The sequence below is a fragment of the Natrix helvetica genome (genome assembly GCF_964273705.1).
Source record: "Natrix helvetica genome assembly, chromosome: Z".
In the NCBI taxonomy this organism is placed as follows: Eukaryota; Metazoa; Chordata; class Lepidosauria; order Squamata; family Natricidae; genus Natrix; species Natrix helvetica.
This window is the reverse complement of record NC_138554.1, coordinates 112,505,609-112,528,800: the sequence shown is the minus strand read 5'-3', so window position 1 is coordinate 112,528,800 and position 23,192 is coordinate 112,505,609. Positions and strand designations below refer to the sequence as shown.

Genomic DNA, 23,192 nt, shown 5'->3' with positions numbered 1-23,192 from the left:
CTGATTAAGTGAGAAATTTTGTAAAAGATTGCTATAGAATCTCTGGGATATTTCATATTATTCTGTGTATCTTTTGGATTGTTGATGTGTCTCTTCTAAGTGCTGAAAAAGGTTAACATTGCTGGGCTCCTTTTATCATCTTTTTATTTCTGCTGGAGAGACAAGCTGTTTCCGAAAATAAAATTGTGCAATGCATTCTAATTTTGAACCTCAGTATCCAGGTGAGTGAATCCAGTACTTATATGGCTATTCAAAAGTTGACTCCGATGAGTGAAATTTTCTTCTGGTGTTCGATAATGAGCAGTGTTGCAGGAGTTCCTTTATGCCTTGCATTATATTATGTTTCTTAGTACTTTGGTCATCTTTATATTCCATATTTGTATTTTGTTGATCAGAAGATTTGGGTGGCATCCAATTGAGTCACTTTGCCACTGCAAAGTTTTGGTCATAGAAAAAATCTGTTTAATTAAAGTGAAATATAATGCTTTGATTCCCCTTACACACTTTTTTTTTTGCAAATGTCCAATTCTTCATTAAACTAGGTACTTGTGCTATGTCCTTAACTAAATGATAAGCACTTAACTAAAACAAGTGCTTGTACAGTAAATAGCAGACACACAACTACTAATGAAACTGCTTGCCAGTAACTGTATACAGCAACTTGTATTTCTGCTGGTATTATATTGAATACAAATTCTAGAAATTGGCAAATATTTTCTTCTTTTTCATAAATATTTATATTGTCCTGTTGTTTATAAATATTCCTGTTTTTCATAAGTTAAATATTGAGTGAATATAAAAATTTTGTTGATAAATGCACATTCAAAACAATTAGTAACTTTGAATAAATTCTTATAAGTAGAATGCATTGATAAATCTAAAAAAATTCACTTGTAACTTTTAAGAAAGAATGTTTATAGGGGGAACCTATTTCCAAGTTGAAGCAAGCAGATAAATTGTTTTTATTTCATTTTTAAATATGTTCCTCTGTTCTTTAATAGCAACAACAAAAACTAACAACAAAAACTAATTCTCAAGAAGAGTATTGATTAGTTATAAACTGATTATGAAGCAACCCTGGAATTGGTGGCCCAGTCACTTCTTATACAATTAAATCCCTCCTTCTTCTTTATGGAAATTCAACTGTGGGCATTTTAGCATTAGCCTAAACAATGGGTTTGAATATGTTAAGCCCCTAACAATTAGAGAGAAGTTTGGGGCATTGAATAATGTGGAATGATGCAATTGAATCTGACAGCTTTAACAGTCAGCCCTCTCATGGGACCTCAAAGTTGTTCACACTTGGTTTCATCTCTCATCACATGCTGAGTATTAAAACCTTACTGGAAGGTGTCTTAAACTTAAATGAGGTGTATATTAGAAAATATTTAGTAACTTAAAAGTTGAGATGACAGAGTTTGTGCTTTTTAAAAAGATTTTATAAGATTCAGTAATATACAGCAGGGCTATTTTTCTATCAGTGTGCTTGTTAAAAGTAAATTTTGAAATGCAACGTATAGCTCAGCAGAACTCCCCCCCCCCTACCTTCAAGTCATTTCTGATTCAAGTGTCTACCTAGACTAATCCACACAATTGTCTTGCCAAAATGTTCGGAAGTAGTTTGTCATTACCTTCTTCTTAGGGCTAACATGGAATGACTGGCCTAAAGTCACCCAACTGACTTTGTGCCTAAAGAAAGACTAGAATTCTCAGACTCACAGCACACCCAGATTGGTGAATTGTTTAGTGAAGTTGTGTAAAGTCTTTGTGTTTCAGTATCAGCAGATCAGATGCATTACATATATTGCAATATATTTAGTAAATTAATGTATATATTTATATCAAAATGTCAATGCTTTTCTATTTTATTCTTTAAATATATGTAATGAAAGAAAAATATTCAGCCTAATACAAGCATTAAAATAATATTTATATGATTTGTTACTGTGTTCCAGTGCTACACTTTTTATAATCAAAGGGATTTTGGGAGTATATAGATATATACACAGAAAGCAGACAGACACACACACACAAACCTATATACAAATAGACACACAAGCACACACACAACCAGTTTATTTTAATTTCAGTGTTATAATTTTAGTAGTGTATTTCAGTTCTTAATGATTTTCATTAAATTAATACAAGTCAAATAAGGTGTATCATACTTCTGAAAGTGCTAAATGCTATGCCTTGATTTTACCTTTATCATATTATTCAAATTAGTCTACATTTTTAATAAATGCTTTTTAATGAAGTTGATATATATTGTACATGGTTCTTTTTTACTTTTAAATAATACCAAAATTGAATCTTTATCTCAATATGTGAAATTGTTATACCATGTAGCTTAGAGAGCTAAATCCCTCCCCCCTTTAACCTTTTCAAAATAAAAAGAAATAAAAGCTTTTTTTAATGTCACTTTTCATAACCAATTCTAAAAATTTTATCCCAGTGCAAAGATTACATTATAAATACAATGTATAGCTAATGATAGAAGAAACCAGTAATATTCTATCTTGGTCAGAGAATGCTACTGCCTTGGTATCAGATTTAATGCTTTTCTTATGTTTGGGAAAACAATTAACCAGAAATGAAAGTTGGCATTTTCCACAGCTTTTATTTAAATAGCACAATTATTTTGTTAAAACACTAGTGTCCTGTTTACCTTTTAATCTTATTTTATCCTTTTATCTGCTAGAGAAGCTAAAAAGGCAATAAGTAAATTAATAATTCTATAATATCCTTCCTTTCATGTCTTGAACTTTCACCTGAAAGATGATTTGTTTACATGAAGAAATGTACAAATGAATTCAATTTTTTCCCCATAATCTCTAGTAACAAAAGAACAAAACTGCTGATATTGTTCATGTAGGTGTTTGTTCACTGTTTGATGGCTCTAATCTAAAAACAAATAACTATAGAACCCAGCATACTTCTGTGAATAAGTTGTTACAGAAGATGTGATGAGAACACGTTTTTGTTCCGTACAACCATTTGATATATGTAGGGTTATAGAAAGTTTCATTGGACATTTACAGGTTTCAGGTGCTCAAATTCACACTATTCCTCTTGAAATTACATGTTTGTAAACCTGCTTCAGCTTTTTAAAAAGTTGGGACACAGGATGTTCTGTGTCAGTACTAGAAATGTCTGTAATTTATATGATATCACTTCTCCTTTAAGTGTTAATTTTTTATGGTGCTGTGTATCTTGCTTGTGAGAATTGAATTACTGTTTAATTATTCATTAATCATACGATGTTTATGAATGAACAGATATTATGCAATGGGAAAAATATTTTATTAGAGGGGAGCCTTATTCTTTGGATCCGATTAGTGGCATGCCCCAAAACAACAATAATAACATCAGTCTTTTCAAATGAAATTTCACAATCTCCTCCCATCCTTGATTTTCATGTGCTAGATATATTTGTCTTGTTTTAGGAAAAAAGAAAACTAGAAAAAGATAAAGGACTGGTTTTCTTTTTCATTGTCTCTGTCAAAATGTTTCTTGGCACAACTGTTTAAAAAATTGCCTTGGTTGAGGATAAAACCTGTCAATTCTTTATTCTTACTTCCCAATAGGAAAATGTTTAAGAAGTAGTTCCTAGTGGTTTATAAGCAAGGTTTATCAATTATCACTTTAAAAGTTGGTTTCAGGAGCGAAAGACCAGGTCCAGAGGTGAAGGTTCAGTTAAGCTGATTTATTGCTAAAAGTTTATGTACAGGAATTGTCTCAACTAAAAGTCAGTACCTGGCTAGAGTTAGATCAGGGTCAATGGCATTCAAGGAAAGTTGTACTTAATTCTTTTGTGGCGGGGGATCAGCCTAGAATGTAAGGGTTTCACTCTGCTTCCAGGTTTTGCCATTCCTTCTTCTATATTTGGTAAGTATGGAGTGTTGGCAGATCCTAGTGGCAGAGTACAGTGCTTCTAGAAGTACAGAACTGTGTTTCTGTTGGTTGCACTTGTGCAACTTTGACAATTACTTTGAAGCATTTAAAGTTTTGTTGATCACAAAGGTGGAATTATGATTACCTTTTTTTTGGCTGAATCTATTAGCCTATTAACTGCAGTCCTTAGCATACTATTTAAATACCGCCTCCTTTGTTTAATGGGAATTACTTTGTAGTAAGTGTTCTTTACTGTTTTGGACTGCATTTGGTTTAGTAACTTGTTTTGTAAAACAAATGTGTGTTCTTTTCAAATTTCAAATTGAAAAGTGCTTATGATTTCAGTCATTTTAATGGTTTGTGTATCAAAGCTATAAGATGATATATTTTTTAGAAATTCTATTCTGAAAAATAATAGTATTATGTCTGGCAATTACACTTCTGAATTAAGTTTTCAAATGCCATAAGTTAATTGAGGGTAATGTAGTCAAGAGGAGAAGATGTTTTTAATACAGTGGATTAAGCAAAGATTTTGCCAGGCTAAGAACTGGGCAGAACTCAGTTTATCTTGTTGAAGGTTCATCTTCTCTTGCTTGACTGAAGTTCCATTAGAAAAATTGAGAATTGTTGTTAGCAGGATGGATGGATGGATGGAGAGTGTTCCAATAAGTCAAGCTGGCTATCTGCCAAAAATCTATTCCTTATTATGAGATTCAGGGCAGAACTGTGATTTTGGTGAGACCTTTATTGTATAGAAAACATGCCTGGAAGCAGAGCTGCTTTTCTTTTATGGGAAAAATAAGCTTCCTTGTGCATAAAAAATAGGACATTACTAAACAATAAGCAGGTTGTCCTGATGACAGAGTACAACCAAGAAAATACGACTCAGGGGTACAACTGAAATGGGACCTTTTGACCCCATTGCATTTTTGTGATGTAAGGAGTAGGAGCATTTGTGAGACATCTGTTGTCTACCTGCCCTTATTTTGTAAATGGTTATAAAAGATTAAACAATTAGTGTAAGCACATGGACATTAATAAGCAAAATCCTTATATTCCCAGTGTGATTTAGAAATGTGGACAATTCTTTGTATCAACAATATTTTGAAAATATAATTCATGGTTCATTTTAAATTCATTGTAAAGAAAATCCTACAACTGCATTTTTACTGTGCATTTAAACTTCTATTAACAGGATACTTGATAAATTTATTGGATTGACTAGATCAATTTTCAATTAAATATATTATAGATATCTTTTAAGATTTTCCTTTACATATTTTAAATTTCAATAATTCTGTGTTTTGGCAGGCATTACCTGGATCTTCCCTTGGCCTTCCTCCCTCACATATCTATGGCAATAGGTTAAACTCTAACCCGACAATGGCATCACATACTACACAAGCTGAAAACATTCAGTTAGGCAAGTTAATTTTTTTTAACTTTTAAATTGTATTTCTAAAAAATGTTTCTTTTTATTTATTTCCATGCTCAACTGCTAGCTGCATTTTACACACAAATAATGTTTTATACCACAGTGTATGTGAAATGTAAATGTTTAAGCAGAGCAATGAGCAGGCAGGAATGCAACAATGTCTCTTGTGACTTTTTGTGATTGATGTGTTCAGTTGCTTTAGTTCTTTGCAATGAAAGTAGCATTGGGTTTTTGTTGTGAATCTTTAAATCTTTATTTGCATAATTTATGGAATTACATGATCTCAGAGCTGGTATAGTTGAGATCCTGTTACATAAATTCACCAGTAACTGAATGAATACTAGTTGGTCTTTTTCATAGTACTAGTTTTTTTTAAAAAAAAATGAGCTTCTGGATTTGCTTTGTTTCATTCTATCTTTTAAGGATTTGTTGACATGTCCTAATAGTCATGCCTATCTGGGGGAAGGGAATGAGTTTAGCAGTTTACCAAGAATGGATCAGTCATGTCTTGCCCTCTAAAAGGCCAAGGGTCATTTGCTGCAGAATAGGGGGAGGGCTGCCTTGAAAGGGGCAGATAGGGTTATTTTATTGAGAGGCCATAGGGAAAAATAACCCTTTTGAGTCATGCCATGCAAGACATTTCAGTATATTTGACAAAATGTTTTTTAAAAAATCTTTTCATCTCTTCTTCTTGTTTTCTTTTTATATAGAATTGGAAATTACTAAATACTTATTCTTTGGCATTTGTTGCTAAAATTTTGTGAGAAAAAGTTACTGGTAGATGTGACTATGTGGAGTATGGTTTGTGAATTTTCCTGGGATGCAAAGTGTTAAAAAATACAAAGCCTGAGGATTTGCTGTGATAAGCATACAGATTAGCTGTCCGCAGCTGTGATTCATTACTTTCACTGCAGAAATTAAAAGTGGCTGAGGGGAGGGTACTAGAAATACAAACCATGCTTGTGTGCTGTAAAACTGAAAGCAAAGAAAAGACTAAGGCTAATCTATGGCCTGCTTCACCCACAGAAATTTGTACGGAGAATACTTTATCCATTGCAGTTAGCAGCTTTAAAGTAGTAGTCCTCTTTGATTTTGCTACTGGAATAATTGCTAATAGTGAAGGACATCTTGAAATGAACTCAGTCTGCGACATTTTAAAATCTTAGTTCAGAAAGAATCACTTTTGGCTGTGAAATATTTGCTGTGCAGATCAAGATCTTGGAGACAATAGCCGGAGCCTGGTTGGAAGGGGAGGTTCACCCAAAGGAAGTATTTCACCACGGTAAGCAAAATATACAATCATTTCAGGAAAAAAATATTTTTAAACTACAGAAACTTTTATAAAGTGCCCTATTTAGGTTGAATAAAATTATGTAGATATGCTCAGTTGGAGTAAGAAAATATTTTAGATTACTTTGAATTCACAGGGATATCTAACATAATAAAGCTGTCTTTTTCTCATGCATAGAAATTACTGAAGAATTAGATACATTTTTTACATTATCTGATCTCACTTATATAGTTAATTTTACAGAAAAACGATTATCAAATGGATGCTGTCATAAAAATATTAAATGCAAATATTTTTGTCTGTATGAAGTGTAACCACACTGAAAAAAGGGAAGAATCTTGTATAGGCAGTAAAATCAATATTCTTAAAAATTTAAAACAATCGGGATTCAATCAGGATAGGTCACTAGCATAAAACCATGCTACTGCACAGTTTGAGTGTGGAAGATTTTCTAATAATTATTGGGTAGCATTTTAAAAGTGTTTCATTTTAATGTATGATTGGTAGTACACATTTCTACTATAGTCTGCAAATAGTTAATGCATGGGTAATAAACTTAAAAAAGGAATGTTAGTGTGCACTTTTGCTTATGAATTGCTATGTCATGGATAATGTGTGTGTTAGTGATCTGTGGCCAGATTTTCAAGAACTTGGAGATCTCAAAGACTGACTGAAAAATATATCCACTCTGCAAACTAGGCCAATGGTCATCTTAGGAAGAAATCCTTTAAAATCTTTGGAAGCTGAGTGTGATTGACTTCTAATTAAGTGTTGTAGAAATATACCTTACTGAAATATAAAGTTATATAAGAAAGTAGATCTCTAGGTTAAAATGGTTTAGCTTGAACGGCTTTTATACATAATTATTTGTAAGGTTCCAGTCCCTAATAACTCATTTAAAATTAAATTAAATTGAGAATGTAATAATTCTTTGTTCTTCATGCTCCTTCTCACAAATCTTAATTTTAATGTAAGCCCTGTGAATAATGTTTAAGACAGTTAACTTTTTATTTTAGCTTTTTAAGAAGGATTTTTCCCACTGTTTTAAGACTGTTAAGTACATAATTAAGGAATCAAGACATAATACTGAGAAAATTATTTTGTTGTCCTTTGAATCCTGTCAATTATAATAAAATAAGCATGGATTGAAATAGCATAGAATTGCTAAATTTATACACAATGCTAGTATTAATATAAGCATACTACTTAATAAACATGTATATGGATATATGGAGGAACAATTTAGAAGATACATAGCACTATAGAATGTATGTAAAGATTTTCATTCCTCAAATGAGGCAAAAATAATTTTAGGTAGAAATACATGTGTCAGAAAGATCCATTTTAAACATAGCAGAGTCCTCTTCATTTTAATCACATTAACCTACTTTTAATATAAAAGCTGTCAGAATTATATCTAGCTAGTGACCTTCATTGAATCTAGTAGCAAAAATCCAGCAAAGGCTAAGACTGTTTTCAGAGGAATTATTCAAGAAATACGTAGGTATGGGTGATTTGTTCTCTGTCACTCTTTCTTTATACATACACATAGCCAAGTATTCAAGAGGTGTTAGTTTTACTGCAATCTCCTATACATCTGTGGCTAAATAATCTTCAAGTATTTCCATAAAGTTTATACCAGGGTTCAACAATATATTCAGGGCAACAAATGATATTGTGTAGCAGTACTGCTTGAAGAATACAATTGCCTTTTGAAAATATGTCAGTAATTTGCTAGTCATTGGCTAGTAAAATCCATAAATATTTTTATCTTAATTTAATAATTGTATAATTCAATACAGTATATTATCTCATCCTAGACATGGATGATGTGGTTAATTAACCATATGGAAGAGCAATTTACTATTGGGTGAATTTTGATATTAAAGAGAAAAATAATTGCTTAACACTGTAATTTGAGTGCATGCCAAAAAAAAAAATTGCTGAGGGGTTATGATCTATTTGAAATTTTAATCCTAAAAATTAAGAAAAGAATGGTTCCTTTTCATAGCAGAGATAATTCTAGTACAAATACTACATTAAATGATGATTAAGTACATTTGTATAATATATGAATATAATTTATTCATTATTCTATCTCCACCCTCACCGATTGCTTGGTATATACCTTCTATTGTATAAAAAAAACACCCTAGAGTGCTGGCTGTGTGTGTGTGAGGGGGGGGGGGGATGAATGTGTATTTTCAATGACAACTGGGAACATGGGAAAAATGTTATATCTTTTTACAGTGAAGCAGGGGAATAATTACAATTCACCAACAGAAAAGTGTTGCTAAATTTATTTAATTTCAAAATACTAATATATAGGTTCTATTATTTGATTATGTTTTGATATATCATGCTGCTTTAATGATATTTATAAACACACATATAAAATGCTTCACTTTTGACATTTTAGTTAAAGTCATTGTCATCAAATAATTTGTGATGTTGGTTTGTGTGCATTATATAAAACTTGCCAAATTGTTAAGGCTCTGTAAATTAAATGTTGGTCATAATTTTCTAAATTAGTGTACTGGCTACATAAATATTTAATACTTTCTTGCACATCATTATGACTGCTGTTACACTCTAAAAGGGCTTTTTCTGTTATTAATTTCTGAATCATATAGTGATGTCAGATGAAATCTTACCAAAAATACTCATTTTAAATGAAGATGTCTGGGGCATAATAACTATTTTTTATTATATCTTCTGTAGCTATTTAATTGAAACAGACAATTTTGCCATTTCTTTGTGCCATAGAGCTGTAGCATTTTATCAAAGTGCTTATTTGGTCTGATATTTTCTAAGTGTATTATAGTTAATTTCATTATATATATACATATTTCTCAATGTGCTTATATGTTTTTAAAATACCCTGTAAATTAGTACACTTTCAGTTATCTATGTAACATTAAATTAGTTCACCTAAATAATTGAAGTTTTGATTTTAGTGCAAAACTCTCCTAAAAGAATTGACATGCGGAAACTTCATCATTAGACTATTTGGTGCTGAGACCTATAGGTATCTTAAGGAGTATTGATTAAAAGAGTTAAGAATAGCCAAGAAAACTGATATGTGTATGTTGTATATATCTCCTCTCCCTTTGTTCTTTTAGTGTAATTCATAACCTTTCTACAGGTCTCCTGTAAGCAACTTACAGATTCGTTATGATCAATCTGGAAATAGTAGCGTGGAACATTTGCCTCCAACACCATCTACTATAGAACAACTTCTGGAGAGGCAGTGGAGTGAGGGACAACAGTTCTTACTGGAACAAGGAACTCCCAGTGACAGTAAGTTTTTCATCCTGTCCTGATTAATTTTTTGATTGCTGTTAACAATATACGTTGATGGCCTTACAAAGTAATCTAATATCCATCAGAAAAGTATTATTGATGTTTGTAAATTTTATATTTGAAAGATGATCATTATTCCTGGAATGTAACCCATATGTTAAAAAATGTGATTCTAATAATCTCTTTCATTCCTGGTATGTAAAGACATGCCTAAAACGTTAGTCATTTACTTTAATTTTGCCTCAAAATTATTCTAAAGTGGGAGGATGGTGATAAGAAAGAATTTGTTAATGAAATATGAGATCATAAATTTATTTTGAAAAGATGTAATTAAAGCTTGTCTGATTCTTCAATGACTAGTGATATTCTGATTACATATGCATATAAATGCATTAAATATTTGAATTGTTTTAAAATTATTTTACTATTTTACAAAAAGTTCCTTTAGTATATTTTCTTGATTACCGATCATGAGTGAAGTGCCATCTAGAGGTATGTATGCACACGTGTATGTGTGTATGTACTTTGTGTGTTTTTATGAATGGTATCCTGACAAAAATGCTAATTGTGAGGAAATTCATGCAGGGATAATCCTTTAAACATGATAGCTGGAGGACAGGTTTAGCTAAGTCTTATTGCATCTCATTTGGGCACACTGAGAGTTCCTTTGTATATTCTTGAAGAGGAGGGATAAAAAGCTAAATCCTTGGGAAATGACCAGATGTGCCTGCACTGCTATACTTGTGTCTGTACTAGGCCTAAAGGTCATGTTAAACAAATACAATTTAGAATTTTAAAAGCAGCTTTTATGATGGTATAATGGCTAAACTGTCTTTATGTGCTAACAGAGGAAAGTTCCAAATTTTATCCAAAATTCAAATTTCAGAATAGAAGTGACCAAGGATGTGCTTTATTTGCAGGAAGAGGGCAAGGGCTGCAGGAGCCTTAATGATCCTTGCTGAGTGCTCTTTAAATGGACATTGGAAACAGCTGGATTTTCTCCCAGCTTGTTTTTTAAAAAATCTCCATCTCAAATTGAGTAAAGTAGAAAATATATGTACAACGTGTTCACAAACTTTAGTAGGGCAAAGGCTCTGGACTGAAGCTTTGACCTGTTAAATATCTCCAAAAGAAATTTAAAAAATTATGATGTTTAAGAATTTCACAATTTTTGATACAACAATAAAGATACTGCTCTTTCCATAGTGTCATTGGCACTATACTTCCAGCAAGGGAGGAAACTTAGGCTATATATTTGTGGATGAATAGATCTGGTTCACAGATCTGTCTGTTTGTCTTATCTAGAAATAATACATTAATACTCATCATGGCTAATTTCAAGGAACGTTTGAAATATTTTTTATTTCTTCAATATTTTATAAAGATATAACTTACATTGCAAAAGAAATATTCTCCATTAATTTATTAGCAAAAACATAATTACAATAATGTACCAATCTAATTGCACATACAGAATGATGCAGAAACAATTTGTAACTGCAACTTTCAGGGTTTAAAATGTTTTTGTTTAGTTTTAGGTATGCTGAAATCTTTACACCAGCTTCAAGTTGAAAATCGCCACTTAGAAGAACAGATTAAAAATCTAACTGCTAAAAAGGAGCGCCTCCAGCTCTTAAATGCCCAGCTTTCAGTTCCTTTCCCAACAATAACAACCAATCCAAGTCCTTCTCATCAAATGCCTACATTTTCAGCACAGACTGGTAAGTAGAGAAAAGTAGGTCTCTCTTTTAAATTGAATTTTACAACAATTTCTAAAAGTCTTATAGGCTCTCACCTAAATAAATGATGAATGTTATCTCTGTGGGAAAAATAATTTTATTATTCCTCTTTTCTATAATATGTCTTCCAAAATGAATAAAGCCTGAGAACATTTTCAAAGAGAAAGTCACATACATATTAGATATGTTTAAACTTTTGAGGATGACCAAAAGGGAAATTGACTCAAATTTTCAGTTTATGTACCTTTATGATGTCAAAAATCATTTATGGGTAATGGGATTTCCCCCCTAAATATTATAAAAACTACAGTTCAAATAACAGCTTTCTTTTTAACTTTATCTTCCAGCTGTGATTGAATCCATTATCAGCAATAAAAATTATGGACATAAATAGCTTGATTTATTAGTTTCAAAGTTTAATTTATTAAATATCCTCACATAATTTCTGCATCAAAAAGCATAAGACCTTATTAAAATTGTTTTTCAATTGTCACTCTAGCTGTTAGCTCTGATTCTCTAAACAGCAGCAAAAGCCCTAACTTGGGAAGCAGTTTTCTACCTGACAACTCCCTTCCTGTATTAAATCAGGTACTGTTTTTTTTAATAACTTTTACATATCTCATTAGTTAATACTAATGTCCTATTATTTTACCGTTTTATGAAGTTTGATACAGCTGAGTCTTTATATTTTTATTAGGAAATACATTCCAGTGGACAAAGCACTAGCAGTTCCTCTGCTCTTTCCACTCCACCACCTGCTGGGCAAAGTCCAGCTCAGCAAGGCCCAGGAGTTGGAGGAGTTCAACAGGTCAATGGTGTGACGGTGGGGGCACTTGCCAGTGGAATGCAAACTGTAACATCCAACATTCCCACAGTGGGTGGAATAATTGGAACTCTGCCAGGTAACCAGCTGGCAATCAATGGAATCGTTGGGGCTTTAAATGGAGTAATTCAGACTTCTGCTACAATATCACAAAATCCTTCTCCTCTAGCTCACACAGCTGTGCCACCAAATGCAGTACATCCTCTGCCAACCACCCTCAGTAACAGGTAAATCATTTTGCCAAATAGATATGTAAATAGGTATATTTGGATATAATGCTCTTAATGATGAAAGTATTTGCTTACAGGTTTTTGTCTCTCTTCTGTCCATCCTGCATTACACAAGTAATTTACCAAAGTATGTTTGGATTTGGTGGCATATAGGTTGAATCAAGCAAAAAACAAATAAATAAATACATTCTGAACTGCGTTCTCCACTCTTCCTTCCTATCTCACAGTTCGCACTTTACCTTAGAATGTTTATGTGAATACAAAATTAGTGATATATTTGTGAGGGAAAAAGAAAAGTCAGTTTCCTGAAACAGTTTAGCAATCTGGGTCTCAATCCCAGCATGCATTCATGCTGTGCAAATTAAGCAGCATAAAGGCATAATAAATCACTCTATAGTAGAAAATCAGAGGATGATCCACAGAATGATCACCATCATCAAAAAATTCCTGTCTCATGTAAGTCCTAGGTTTTCAAATTTAAGTTTCCATAAAGGTAATCACTTCATCAGGCATCCAAAATCCAAATCGCTTAAAATTTTAAAGGGAAGATTAAACTTGATTCTTAGAATACTGGAGTGACACATTCTAAATGTCTAACCTAGTTTTCTTCCTACTTGCATGCCAACAATAGAGTTGTGTTAATTCTTCCAAACTTCCAGTGACAAGTGTGAGGCCTAGTCTGTTATCATAAGGTAGATTAAAGACACTCTTGCTGTTGCCATCATCTGTATTATCATCACCAAAATAGTCTTAAGTCAAGGAGCATCTCAAATTGTAGCATTAAACATTCATAAAGTGCAATGGCATCCAGAAGCAGTTGAGGTTCTCTGTCAATATCAATCTCTTATCGTTTTGGTATTGTCCTAGCCCAATTTCAATATCAGAATTAAGTTTCAGTTTATTTCAGCCTCACCCATTGTTTCCAAATCCTTGTGGCTCATCTGCATATTGATGACTTTTCAGTCAAATTTTTGCCAAACACACCTTTAGTTATTCAGATGACTTCAATTTGAGATGTCACTATCCTCTACTGAAGTTTAATGTTAGTATGCTTGATAGAGAGTGGTTATTGCTCAAAAACTATAAAGATTTTATTTAGTTTATTTAAGAAAAATTGTTAATATTTTTAAGGTAATAGGAGGAACTTGTCTTCTAGATAAGACACATAATCCAGCAATGCTGATATTAAATTTAGTTTGGCTAACTGAATTAATAGGAATTTGCAAATACTTAGAAGACAAGTAGGACACCCAAGCCTCCAGGAAGCAGTTATTTCATTTCCATAAATTGTGTACACTGAAATAAATGTTTACAATTTTACTTTATCCTCAGCTGTTTATTTCAGAGCATAACATAGAGTCACTTTTGCAAGTAGTGACAAGCTGATATTTATACCAACTTGGGCTTTATTCCTATCATTCAAGATTTCATACCACTCAAAGTTGCTTCACTGGTCAACAATCTTCAAAGCTACTTTGGAAAGGGAAATGGGAACTCAATTTTAAGATTGATGTAAAAATGTAGGTTTTCCATACATAATCAGCATTCATTGTTTGGCTAGTGGCCAGATTGATGCTTTGTGTATATAAAATGTATGACCCCCCCCATGTTTTGCATCACATAAATAACAGGCAGCATTGCTAATATTTGATTTCATCAGTTGCTTTGGCAAACAGTGTTCCCTTCAATTATTCCCATTTGCTCTTAATATTAGTTTTGCCAGGTGTCTCATAAAATATTAGATTTGTTAGTGTCCTTCATAGGAAAAGCTAAATATCAAGTTTCTATTGTATTTAATGATAGTGTTTATATAGAACCAATGGTTAAATCATATGAAAATTGAGACCTGAAAAAAATATTTTTTCAGAAAAAGTGATGAAAAGTCCATAGTGATTGAGCAAAAGGAAATATGGAACTCCAAATACTGAATGAGGAATTGTAGAATGAAAGTTAAAATGTTTGCAGTGGTTTACAAAATTGTCCATTGAAATAAAGAATGTCTGAAACTTAGAAATGGCAGAAAATAACAGATTTTCCTGTTATCGTAGAGACAGCAGCCAGACTAGGTACGCTCTGTCCATTAACCAATCAGACTGAGTCTACACTTATGATGTCATCAGGCCTTGTGGCTCCTCCTCAGTTTTCAGACTCAGTCCAACCTGGACTGGCTGTGAGAATTGATCTCTCCTCCAAATTATTTAATTATATCTTTAATTGGTGAATTTTTCCCCAAAAAATTTGTCATTCCTTTAAATTGGTTCCTTAAATAATCCTTTATTCTACAAATTGGAGGGAAATTCGAAACTGATCTCTGGCTGCCTCTCCTCAGCCGTCTGATTGCCTGCGGCCATGAGTTCACTCAGGAAGCCTGCCTTTCAATCAGATCGGCCAGCTCACGAGCTACGGCTCCACGGATGTTTCCCCGCAGCGCTCCTTGATTCTGGGCACTCGGAGGGATGCGCAACTGACTGTTTCACGTGCAGCAGTTCCAGGCGAGTCTGGTGGCCATTCTGCAGATCGCTTGGCCACACTTAGTATTGGCAGCCATTTTGCAGGTCGGATAACCCCACGAAGATAGCAGTGGCCATTTTGAGGCTCGGAAAGGCCTCAGAGGAAAAAAAGTCAGCCATTTTGGATGCTTTAAAAATGGCGCGAACTCTACAACAGCCATTTGGAGTGCCCAGCAACACAGGATCACCCCAGGTGGACTGGATCAGGAGCGCCTGGCCAGCAAACGGGTGAGACCGTTGCCTATCTTATTTATGTTTGGGGAAATGGCTGATCCAGCTATGGATAGGAATGCAGGATTAGAGGAGGTCATCACTGCTGAAACCATTAAACAAGCTGCTGGCCTAGAACAGCAACCCCAACCTGCTCCATCACATGGCCATAAGCATAAATCTTCTGCTGCAGCTCAGCAACCTGATCCCTCTGCCTCTACTTCTCAGGCCTCAATTGGCGGGGAGCAAGATAACCTGCAGGACTCAGATCTGTCTGATGATGAGGTGGTCACCCCAGATACCCCTGCCTTTACCGGATTATTCAAAACTGATCGTTTCAAGTCCCTTCTACTTAAGGCCATTAAAGCTGCTAACTTACCATCTTCTGCTTCAGCTTCTACTTCACAGGATAAAGCGGCAGAATCAGCTTCAACTGAGGGTCCCAGTACCCCATTCATCAAATCCACGGTGGAAAAAGAGGTGATCCCTGTTCCCAAGATATTCCTGAACGTCATCCAGAAGCAGTGGGAATCTCCAGGCACAGGCCCACCAACCAACCTTGACAAACCTTGACAAACGATTAACCTTGACAAATGTCTACAACATTGCACCAGACCTCACCAAGTTCTTCGAGACTCCCCCAATGGACGCACCAGTTGCATCCCTGTCTTTACCTACTGTGGTCTCTGGAGCCCCTGAGGAGGTTCTCAAGGCTGAGGAGAAAAGGTCAGATCAAACCTTGGTCAAAAACTATCAGGCTGGGGCCTGGGCTGTTAGGACCTCTACGGCCACTTCCTTTTTCTCCAGGGCGGCCCTGGTTTGGATTAAACAGCTTCAGGAGTACATCGCTCCTACTGACACTAGATCACATAGGGATCTCAACAAGATCAGGGCAGCAGTTGAATTTGCAGCTGATTCTTCCCTTAATGCTGCTAGATTCGCTTCTAAAGCCATAGCCTCTTCGGTCATGGCCAGGCGTCTGCTTTGGCTCAAGCCATGGCAGGCAGATGTCCATACAAAGTTGCGCCTAGCAGCCTCCCCATTCAGTGGCACCCAATTATTAGGTAATCCCTTAGACCCATACCTTACGGACTCTAAAGACAAGTGCAAGGTCCTTTCATCCATCTACAAGAAACAGGACAGTAGGCCCGCTCCCTTCTATAGGAGGTTGCCTTTTCGACCAGTGGATAGCGGACCTTCCTTTCCCCGTCCACAACGCCAATCCTATACTCCCAGACAGGGATCTCACCAGACAGGTCCAATAGAAACACATAGTGTTTCCCCGCCAAGAAATCTTACCTTGGAGGAAGCAACCGCCATTTTTCACATAGGAAATGACTATTTGGACTCTCTTTCGATCGGAGGCCACCTGGCGTGATTTGCCCACCGCTGGGAGGAGACCACAACAGACAATTGGGTACTCAAAACTGTCAAATTTGGTATCATGCTAGAATTCCTCTCCATCCCCCAAGAACACTTCGTGCCATGCCCGGTCTTTCGGTGTCCTCGCAAGAGGGCACTGATGGAACAGGCCATTCAGCACCTGTTGAAGATCCGGGCCATTCCCCATCAGGAAGGGCAGGGTTTTTATTCCTGCCTGTTTGTGGTACCGAAGAATTCTGGGGGATGGAAGGCAATTTTAGATCTAAAAACATTGAACTGCCACATTGTCTATCAGCGGTTCAAAATGCATTCTCTGCACACTATCCTCCAGGTGGTCATGAAAGGCGACTTCCTCATATCGGTAGACTTGACCGAAGCTTACCTTCATATCCCCATCTTCATAGACCACCGAAAATATCTCCGCTTCTCCTATGGGGGGAGGCACTTCCAGTACCAAGCTCTTCCGTTCGGTCTATCCTCTGCCCCCAGGGTATTCACAAAAGTACTGGCAGCTCTGGCCGCCCACATCAGGTCATCCCCAGTTCGGATTCTCTGTTACCTGGATGACATCTTCTTGTTGTCTAGGTCTCCAGTTCAGGCAGAAAGAGATCTCGCCCTCACCATTCACACCTTGCAGAATCACGGGTTTGGGGTGAATCTCAAAAAGAGTCATCTCGTTCCCAACACTCGCCTTCTCCACCTCGGGGTCTTGATAGACACCATGGCGGAGAGGGTGTTCCTATCCAACGACCGCATTCTCGGTCTGAGGGAACTTGTTAGGAAGGTGCTATGTCTACGCAAGACATCCCTTCTTCTTCTCTCCCAAGTCTTGGGCAAGATGGTATCCTGCTTCGGGATTGTCCCGTGGGCCAGGTTTCACCGCAGGAGCCTTCAATGGTTCATGCTTCCACATCAAAAGGCCGACAGGGGCAGCTCTCCTCTCAGAGTCCCCCTTCCCAGACAGGTATTACACTCTCCCAAATGGTGGCAGTCTCCAGCGATTTTGCAAGGGACCTTGTCAGGGAGCTGTGCTGTCTCACACTTTGGACGGACGCAAGTCTGACAGGATGGGGGGCACACATGCAGAACCTAGTGGCTCAGGGTCAGTGGTCCCTCGAAGAGAGCCAAAACAGCATAAATTGGCTAGAATTGCGGGCGGTTCGCCTCGCCCTCAGACACTTCCACCACAGAGTTGAGGCTTGACACATATTAGTCCTCACGGACAATGCCACGACCAAGGCACACATAAACAGACAGGGGGGGAGCTCGTTCATGGTCCCTGAGGCAGGAGTCCAACATGTTGTGCCAGTGGGTGGAATCTCACCTGTCATCTCTCAGGGCATAACACATCTCAGGGGTCTCCAATGTCCAAGCAGACTGGCTGAGCCGGACAACGATAGATCAGGCGGAGTGGAGCATCCATCCGAATCTCTTCCATCGACTGACACTATGGTTTGGCATCCCAGTCCTAGACCTGTTCACGATGGCAGACAACAACCAGGTACCCAGGAATTACTCGAGGTTCATGGACCCCATGGCAGAAGGAGTAGACGCTCTCAGATGCTAGTGGCCCTGGAGTCTCCTGTACGCATTTCCCCCCTTTCCCCTCATTCAGAGGGTAATTCAAAAAATGCTGGAGCAGGAGGCAGAACTGTTGCTGCTAGCGCCAAATTGGCCATGCCGGCCTTGGTATGCTGACTTAGTGACTCTGTCAATCTCCACCCCATGGCACATCCCACGGTCTCCTCCTGTCTCTACACCAAGGGTCAGTTTGTCATCCCGACCCCCAGTGGCTGCAATTAACCGCATGGCGATTGAGTGGCAAGCCTTAACAGCCGATAACATTTCCCTCAACGTCATTGCTACCATTCAGGCATTTCGCAGAAGCTCCACTAACCGCATTTATGATGCCATGTGGCATACTTTTTCTCTGTGGTGTTCCAACCAGACTGTTGACCCACTTAGGGCATCCATTCCTCAGATATTGGACTTCCTGTAGAGGGGGCTTGATCAGGGACTTACCCCTACACCCTACGCCGACAGGTGGCCGCTCTGGTCTCTGTTCTGGATGGCCTGGCATCCGAACATCTACCTTCTCACCCCTTGATCCGGAGATTTCTCCATGGAGTGTCCAACCTGCGTCCCCCTGCCATACGTAGATATCCGACTTGGGAATTACCTCGTGTCCTAGAGGCTTTGACTTCCGTGCCTTTTGAACCTATGAGATCTACTTTTTGAAACTATTGTCCTTCAAAATTCTGTTTTTGGTGGCTGTAACCTCAGCCAGATGTATTTCTGATTTGGCTGCTCTTTCAGTCAGGCATTGTGCGTGTTCCATCCAGACCGAGTTGTCTTAAGACTGGACCCGACATTCATACCGAGGTCAATAGCTGTTTCCACCGAGGTCAGGAGTTGACCTTACCTGATTTCTGTCCGTTTTCCCGTCACGAGAGGGAGCGCAAGTGGCACACTCTTGATGTACGTCGTGCCCTCAAGATCTACATCAACTGCACCGCCTTGTTCCGCCACTCAGAAGCTCTCTTCATCTCTTTTCGTCAGGCCTCCTTGGGTACCAAGTCTTCATCGTCTAGTCGGGCACTGGGTAAGAGCCTGTATTAAACTGTCTTATGAACTTCAATCCATACAGGTCCCTGCAAACATTACAGCTCATTCTACACGCAGTGCTGCGATATCTGCGGCTTGGTCCATTCAAGCCACCTTGGAAGAAATTTGTTGGTTGGCCACCTGGACGTCTCCCACAGTCTTCATACGTCATTACAAGTTGGACAAGTATGCGTCGGCTGATGCGGCCTTTGGGTGCAGGGTGCTGCAACAAGTGCTTGTGCCCTAACGGACCTTTTTTTTACAATTTCCCACCCTAGTGGACAGCCCAGTCTTTGGTATGTCCCAGTTTGGCTGCTGTCTCTATGGTAACAGGAAAATGGGCATTGGTCCTTACCTGATACACTCATTTTTTGGTAGAGTAGAGACAGCAGCCAGCCCCGCCCTGGTAAGGGTCACACGAGGAGATTCCTTGTGCAAAAGAGAGAGAAAGAGATACAGTGACTATGGACTTTCACTTTTTGCTCACAATTCTCACTTGAGTCTACAGTTTACCTTCATCTGAACCTGGGGAGGAGCCACAAGGGCCTGATGACGACATAAGTGTAGACTCAGTCCGATTGGTTAATGGACAGAGCATAGTCAGTCTGGCTGCTGTCTCTATTCTACCAGAAAATGAGCGTATCAGGTAAGGACCAAAGCCCATTTTCAATGCTTGATTTGAAAATATTGTACACTTGCCCTGGTATTTTTGAACATATATTTTAATTTGTTTTGGCAAATATATGCTGGTTTTTTATATGCAGGTATTTTTGACTGCATATACGACTGGTTGCTTAACGATTGGTTGAAGTTACCATGGACTTTAAAATGCTACTTACAATCCATCCTCAAAGTTTCTGATTACTAGCACCACATTCCCCCACCCTCAGACACATGATTGTATCTTGAGGCAAGTGGCTCGTATTTATAACTCACTACGCTATTCTGCAATCTCATGACCACAATTTGCAACATATTTTGCCATTTTCCAGCAGAGGTTTGAAAGCCCATTTCACATGCTGATTCACTTAATGACCACATGGTTTGCTTAACAATTGTATTGATTATCTTTACAACTGTCATAAAAAGTTCATAAAACCAAGTCTGGTAAGCAATGCCCCAACATACAACCTTAGAGATTTATGACTGAAATTCTGTATTCCAGTATGGTCGTAAATTGAGGACTAGCTGTAGTGTAGGTAGTTTTCCTGCACTACAGGAATTTAAAAATTCCCTATATTTTTAAAATATGTAAAGAAGTATTTGTGCCTTACATCCTTCCTTCTTCAGTGTAGCTCAGCATGTTACTGAAAAAGTAGGTGATATTTTCAATATTTGTATGATTAAATACACCAGTTATTATGTTAGCATATCAGTGATATTAAGTACTTTGATAATTCAGTTGTACTTATTTTCTAATGTTACATCAGTAAATGTTGTATAAGTAAACATTTAAGATAAAAATTGAGTATATGCTTAGAGAAATGCACGATCAACCTAGGCACATAAATCTGTATATATTTTCATTTTAAATGTTTTCGTTTTTCAGAAAGTAGGGTAGAGAAATGATTCAAGCATGTTTGCTCAGTAAAATGCACTTTGCTATTTTGTAGAACCTCTGGACTTGGATTTCTTCCTGACCAGCAGAGACAACTGTTGCTGCATCAACAACAACAGCAGTTTCATCACTTACTAAATACTCAACAGTTCACAACAGTAAGCGTTTCTATTTTATCATTATGTTTTCAATGTTCTGGAATGAGTGTTGATGCTTAGATATTACAGCCTGTCTCTGAATGTTCATGGATAAGACCGAGATCTGCAATTTAAAAAAAACAACAGAATGGGATTAAAAAAAACATAGGATTTATGACCGCCTTAAAAGATTTGGCATGTCTTCACTTATTGCATCAAAAAATAAAAGAGCAATAAGACAATGTACACACTATTAACGGGAGAGCCAGTTTGCTCTAGTGGCTAGGGCCAGGCTATAAAGTGGGAGAACACGAGTTCAAGTGCTGCTTTAGCCATGAAAGCCAACAGGGTAACTTTTGGCCAATCACTCTCTCTCAACCCAATAATAACTTATAGGGTTGTTGTTGTAGGAAAAATAAGAGAAGGAAGATATGTTGGATATGTTCACTGCCTTGAGTAATTTGTAAAAACAATACATTCAGGATATAAATAAATAAATAAATGTATACTGTATATCATTGATTTCTGATCCATGCATCTGGATTATTTGCCTACACACAGTCCCATTCAGACCTGTCTAGGACTTTCAGACTTGTTTGATTGGAGGCCCCTAGATATGTTCCCATTGATTCTCTTCAATCTGTTTTCTGTCATCGCAACTTTAATATTTTTGTTCTTCTGCTTTACTGAAAGCATCTCATTCCTTATTTTTTTAATTTTTTAAAGTCTTTTTAGCATTTCTTCAAACATCCTTAGAATTTTTCATCAGGACATGTTTTTTTCTATCACATCCAACTTTGAGCTTTATGACTATTTCACAAGTGCTAGTGTTTATGAGAGCAAATGGGCATGAATTGGACTTTTTTGCCTTGATGAAATAGACTTCCATTACCTCTTCCATGTATTTACTAAGTATCTTGTCTCCTAAATTGCCTGGTGATCATCTCATTTTTCCAAAGGTTCATTAACTCTCCACAATCTGAAGGGATTATGCAGATCTCTATTGCACCACCATCAACATATCTCATTAAAAATTCAGAACTTTTTCAGGGGTTTCATATTTCAATCAGGGCAATAGGAAAAAGCTTTTGTTTCCTACCTTCTTGAATTATCCTTCTATTGTTCCTGCTTGTTGCTGAATTTAATTTATTCTGTCCAGTCCTTACCAATTTTTCTTCAAGCACATGATTTGATCTCAGAAACATATTTTGGTCCCTCTAAAAACCTACTTTTGCAGAACTGTAGCATTGGGATAGTCCAAACCCAAATTTTCCCTTAGATTTAACTCAAACCTGATCACCTCATGCCTATTCTGTTTCTGAAGGACATCTCTCTCCAAATTATTTGGCTCTATGCTTTCCCACTCTTCTATGACATATAATTTCTTACCATGTTTTTCATAATCGCAATTATTGTACCTGTGTTTCCTGAAATAGTTCAAGATGTACTAAGGCAAAACTTTGCATGTATTGACTAACTCCATATTCTTATCAAATTCCATCACCTCATATTTGTAGATTTATAACATATATAGCTTTTGCATATGTTGCATTCTCATTTTCAGAACTTTCCTTCTCAGAGATGTTCCTTCAAGGTAGATCTCACATCTGAATTTAAATTGGTGTGATTTCATGTTCAGCACTATTTTACCCTAAACAGAGAAACTTGCATCTGCTGAAGTCATTTGGTCACATTTTTGGTCCACTGTCATTGATAAGATGATATCATGTTGATTCATTCCCTATCAGAGCTCATGCCAATCTTTTTCAACTTGGTGATTATCCCTTTGATTCATCCTTAATCTAGATTTTAGAAGCCACCTCATTGGAATGCATTTGAAAATGTATTTAGATTCTTAGCATTCCCAAGTAAGTACCTTCAGGGAAGAACCATTACCCATTTTGTCTAAAAAGAGAGAATTTTGGAGATTTTCCTATCTTTCCATTTGTGTACCCTTGTAGTATCTATTCTGTAGTGCTTATAACTGAGAGATTAGAAAAGGGAAGGATGAATTCCCAGTGAACACTGTTGTCCTCAAGATACAAAGTGAAATACTACTAAAAATAGTGCAGATG

The 23,192-nt window shown here is 36.7% G+C and overlaps 1 protein-coding gene across 8 annotated transcripts in view; it reads left to right on the top strand.

Annotated features, from left to right (window-relative positions):
* MLLT10 (MLLT10 histone lysine methyltransferase DOT1L cofactor) overlaps positions 1 to 23,192 on the top strand; it is a 149,477-nt gene that overhangs the window by 121,323 nt on the left and 4,962 nt on the right. For 5 of the 8 annotated variants that reach the window (XM_081971670.1, XM_081971671.1, XM_081971677.1 and 2 more), the window contains 8 exons: positions 5,206 to 5,317; positions 6,539 to 6,611; positions 9,766 to 9,920; positions 11,456 to 11,644; positions 12,162 to 12,250; positions 12,360 to 12,712; positions 19,931 to 20,068; positions 21,036 to 21,138. In XM_081971670.1, the coding sequence (XP_081827796.1) occupies positions 5,206 to 5,317; positions 6,539 to 6,611; positions 9,766 to 9,920; positions 11,456 to 11,644; positions 12,162 to 12,250; positions 12,360 to 12,712; positions 19,931 to 20,068; positions 21,036 to 21,138 (1,212 nt within the window). The remainder of the gene's footprint in view (positions 1 to 5,205; positions 5,318 to 6,538; positions 6,612 to 9,765; positions 9,921 to 11,455; positions 11,645 to 12,161; positions 12,251 to 12,359; positions 12,713 to 19,930; positions 20,069 to 21,035; positions 21,139 to 23,192) is intronic. The other 3 variants (XM_081971672.1, XM_081971674.1, XM_081971673.1) reach the window with 3 other exon arrangements.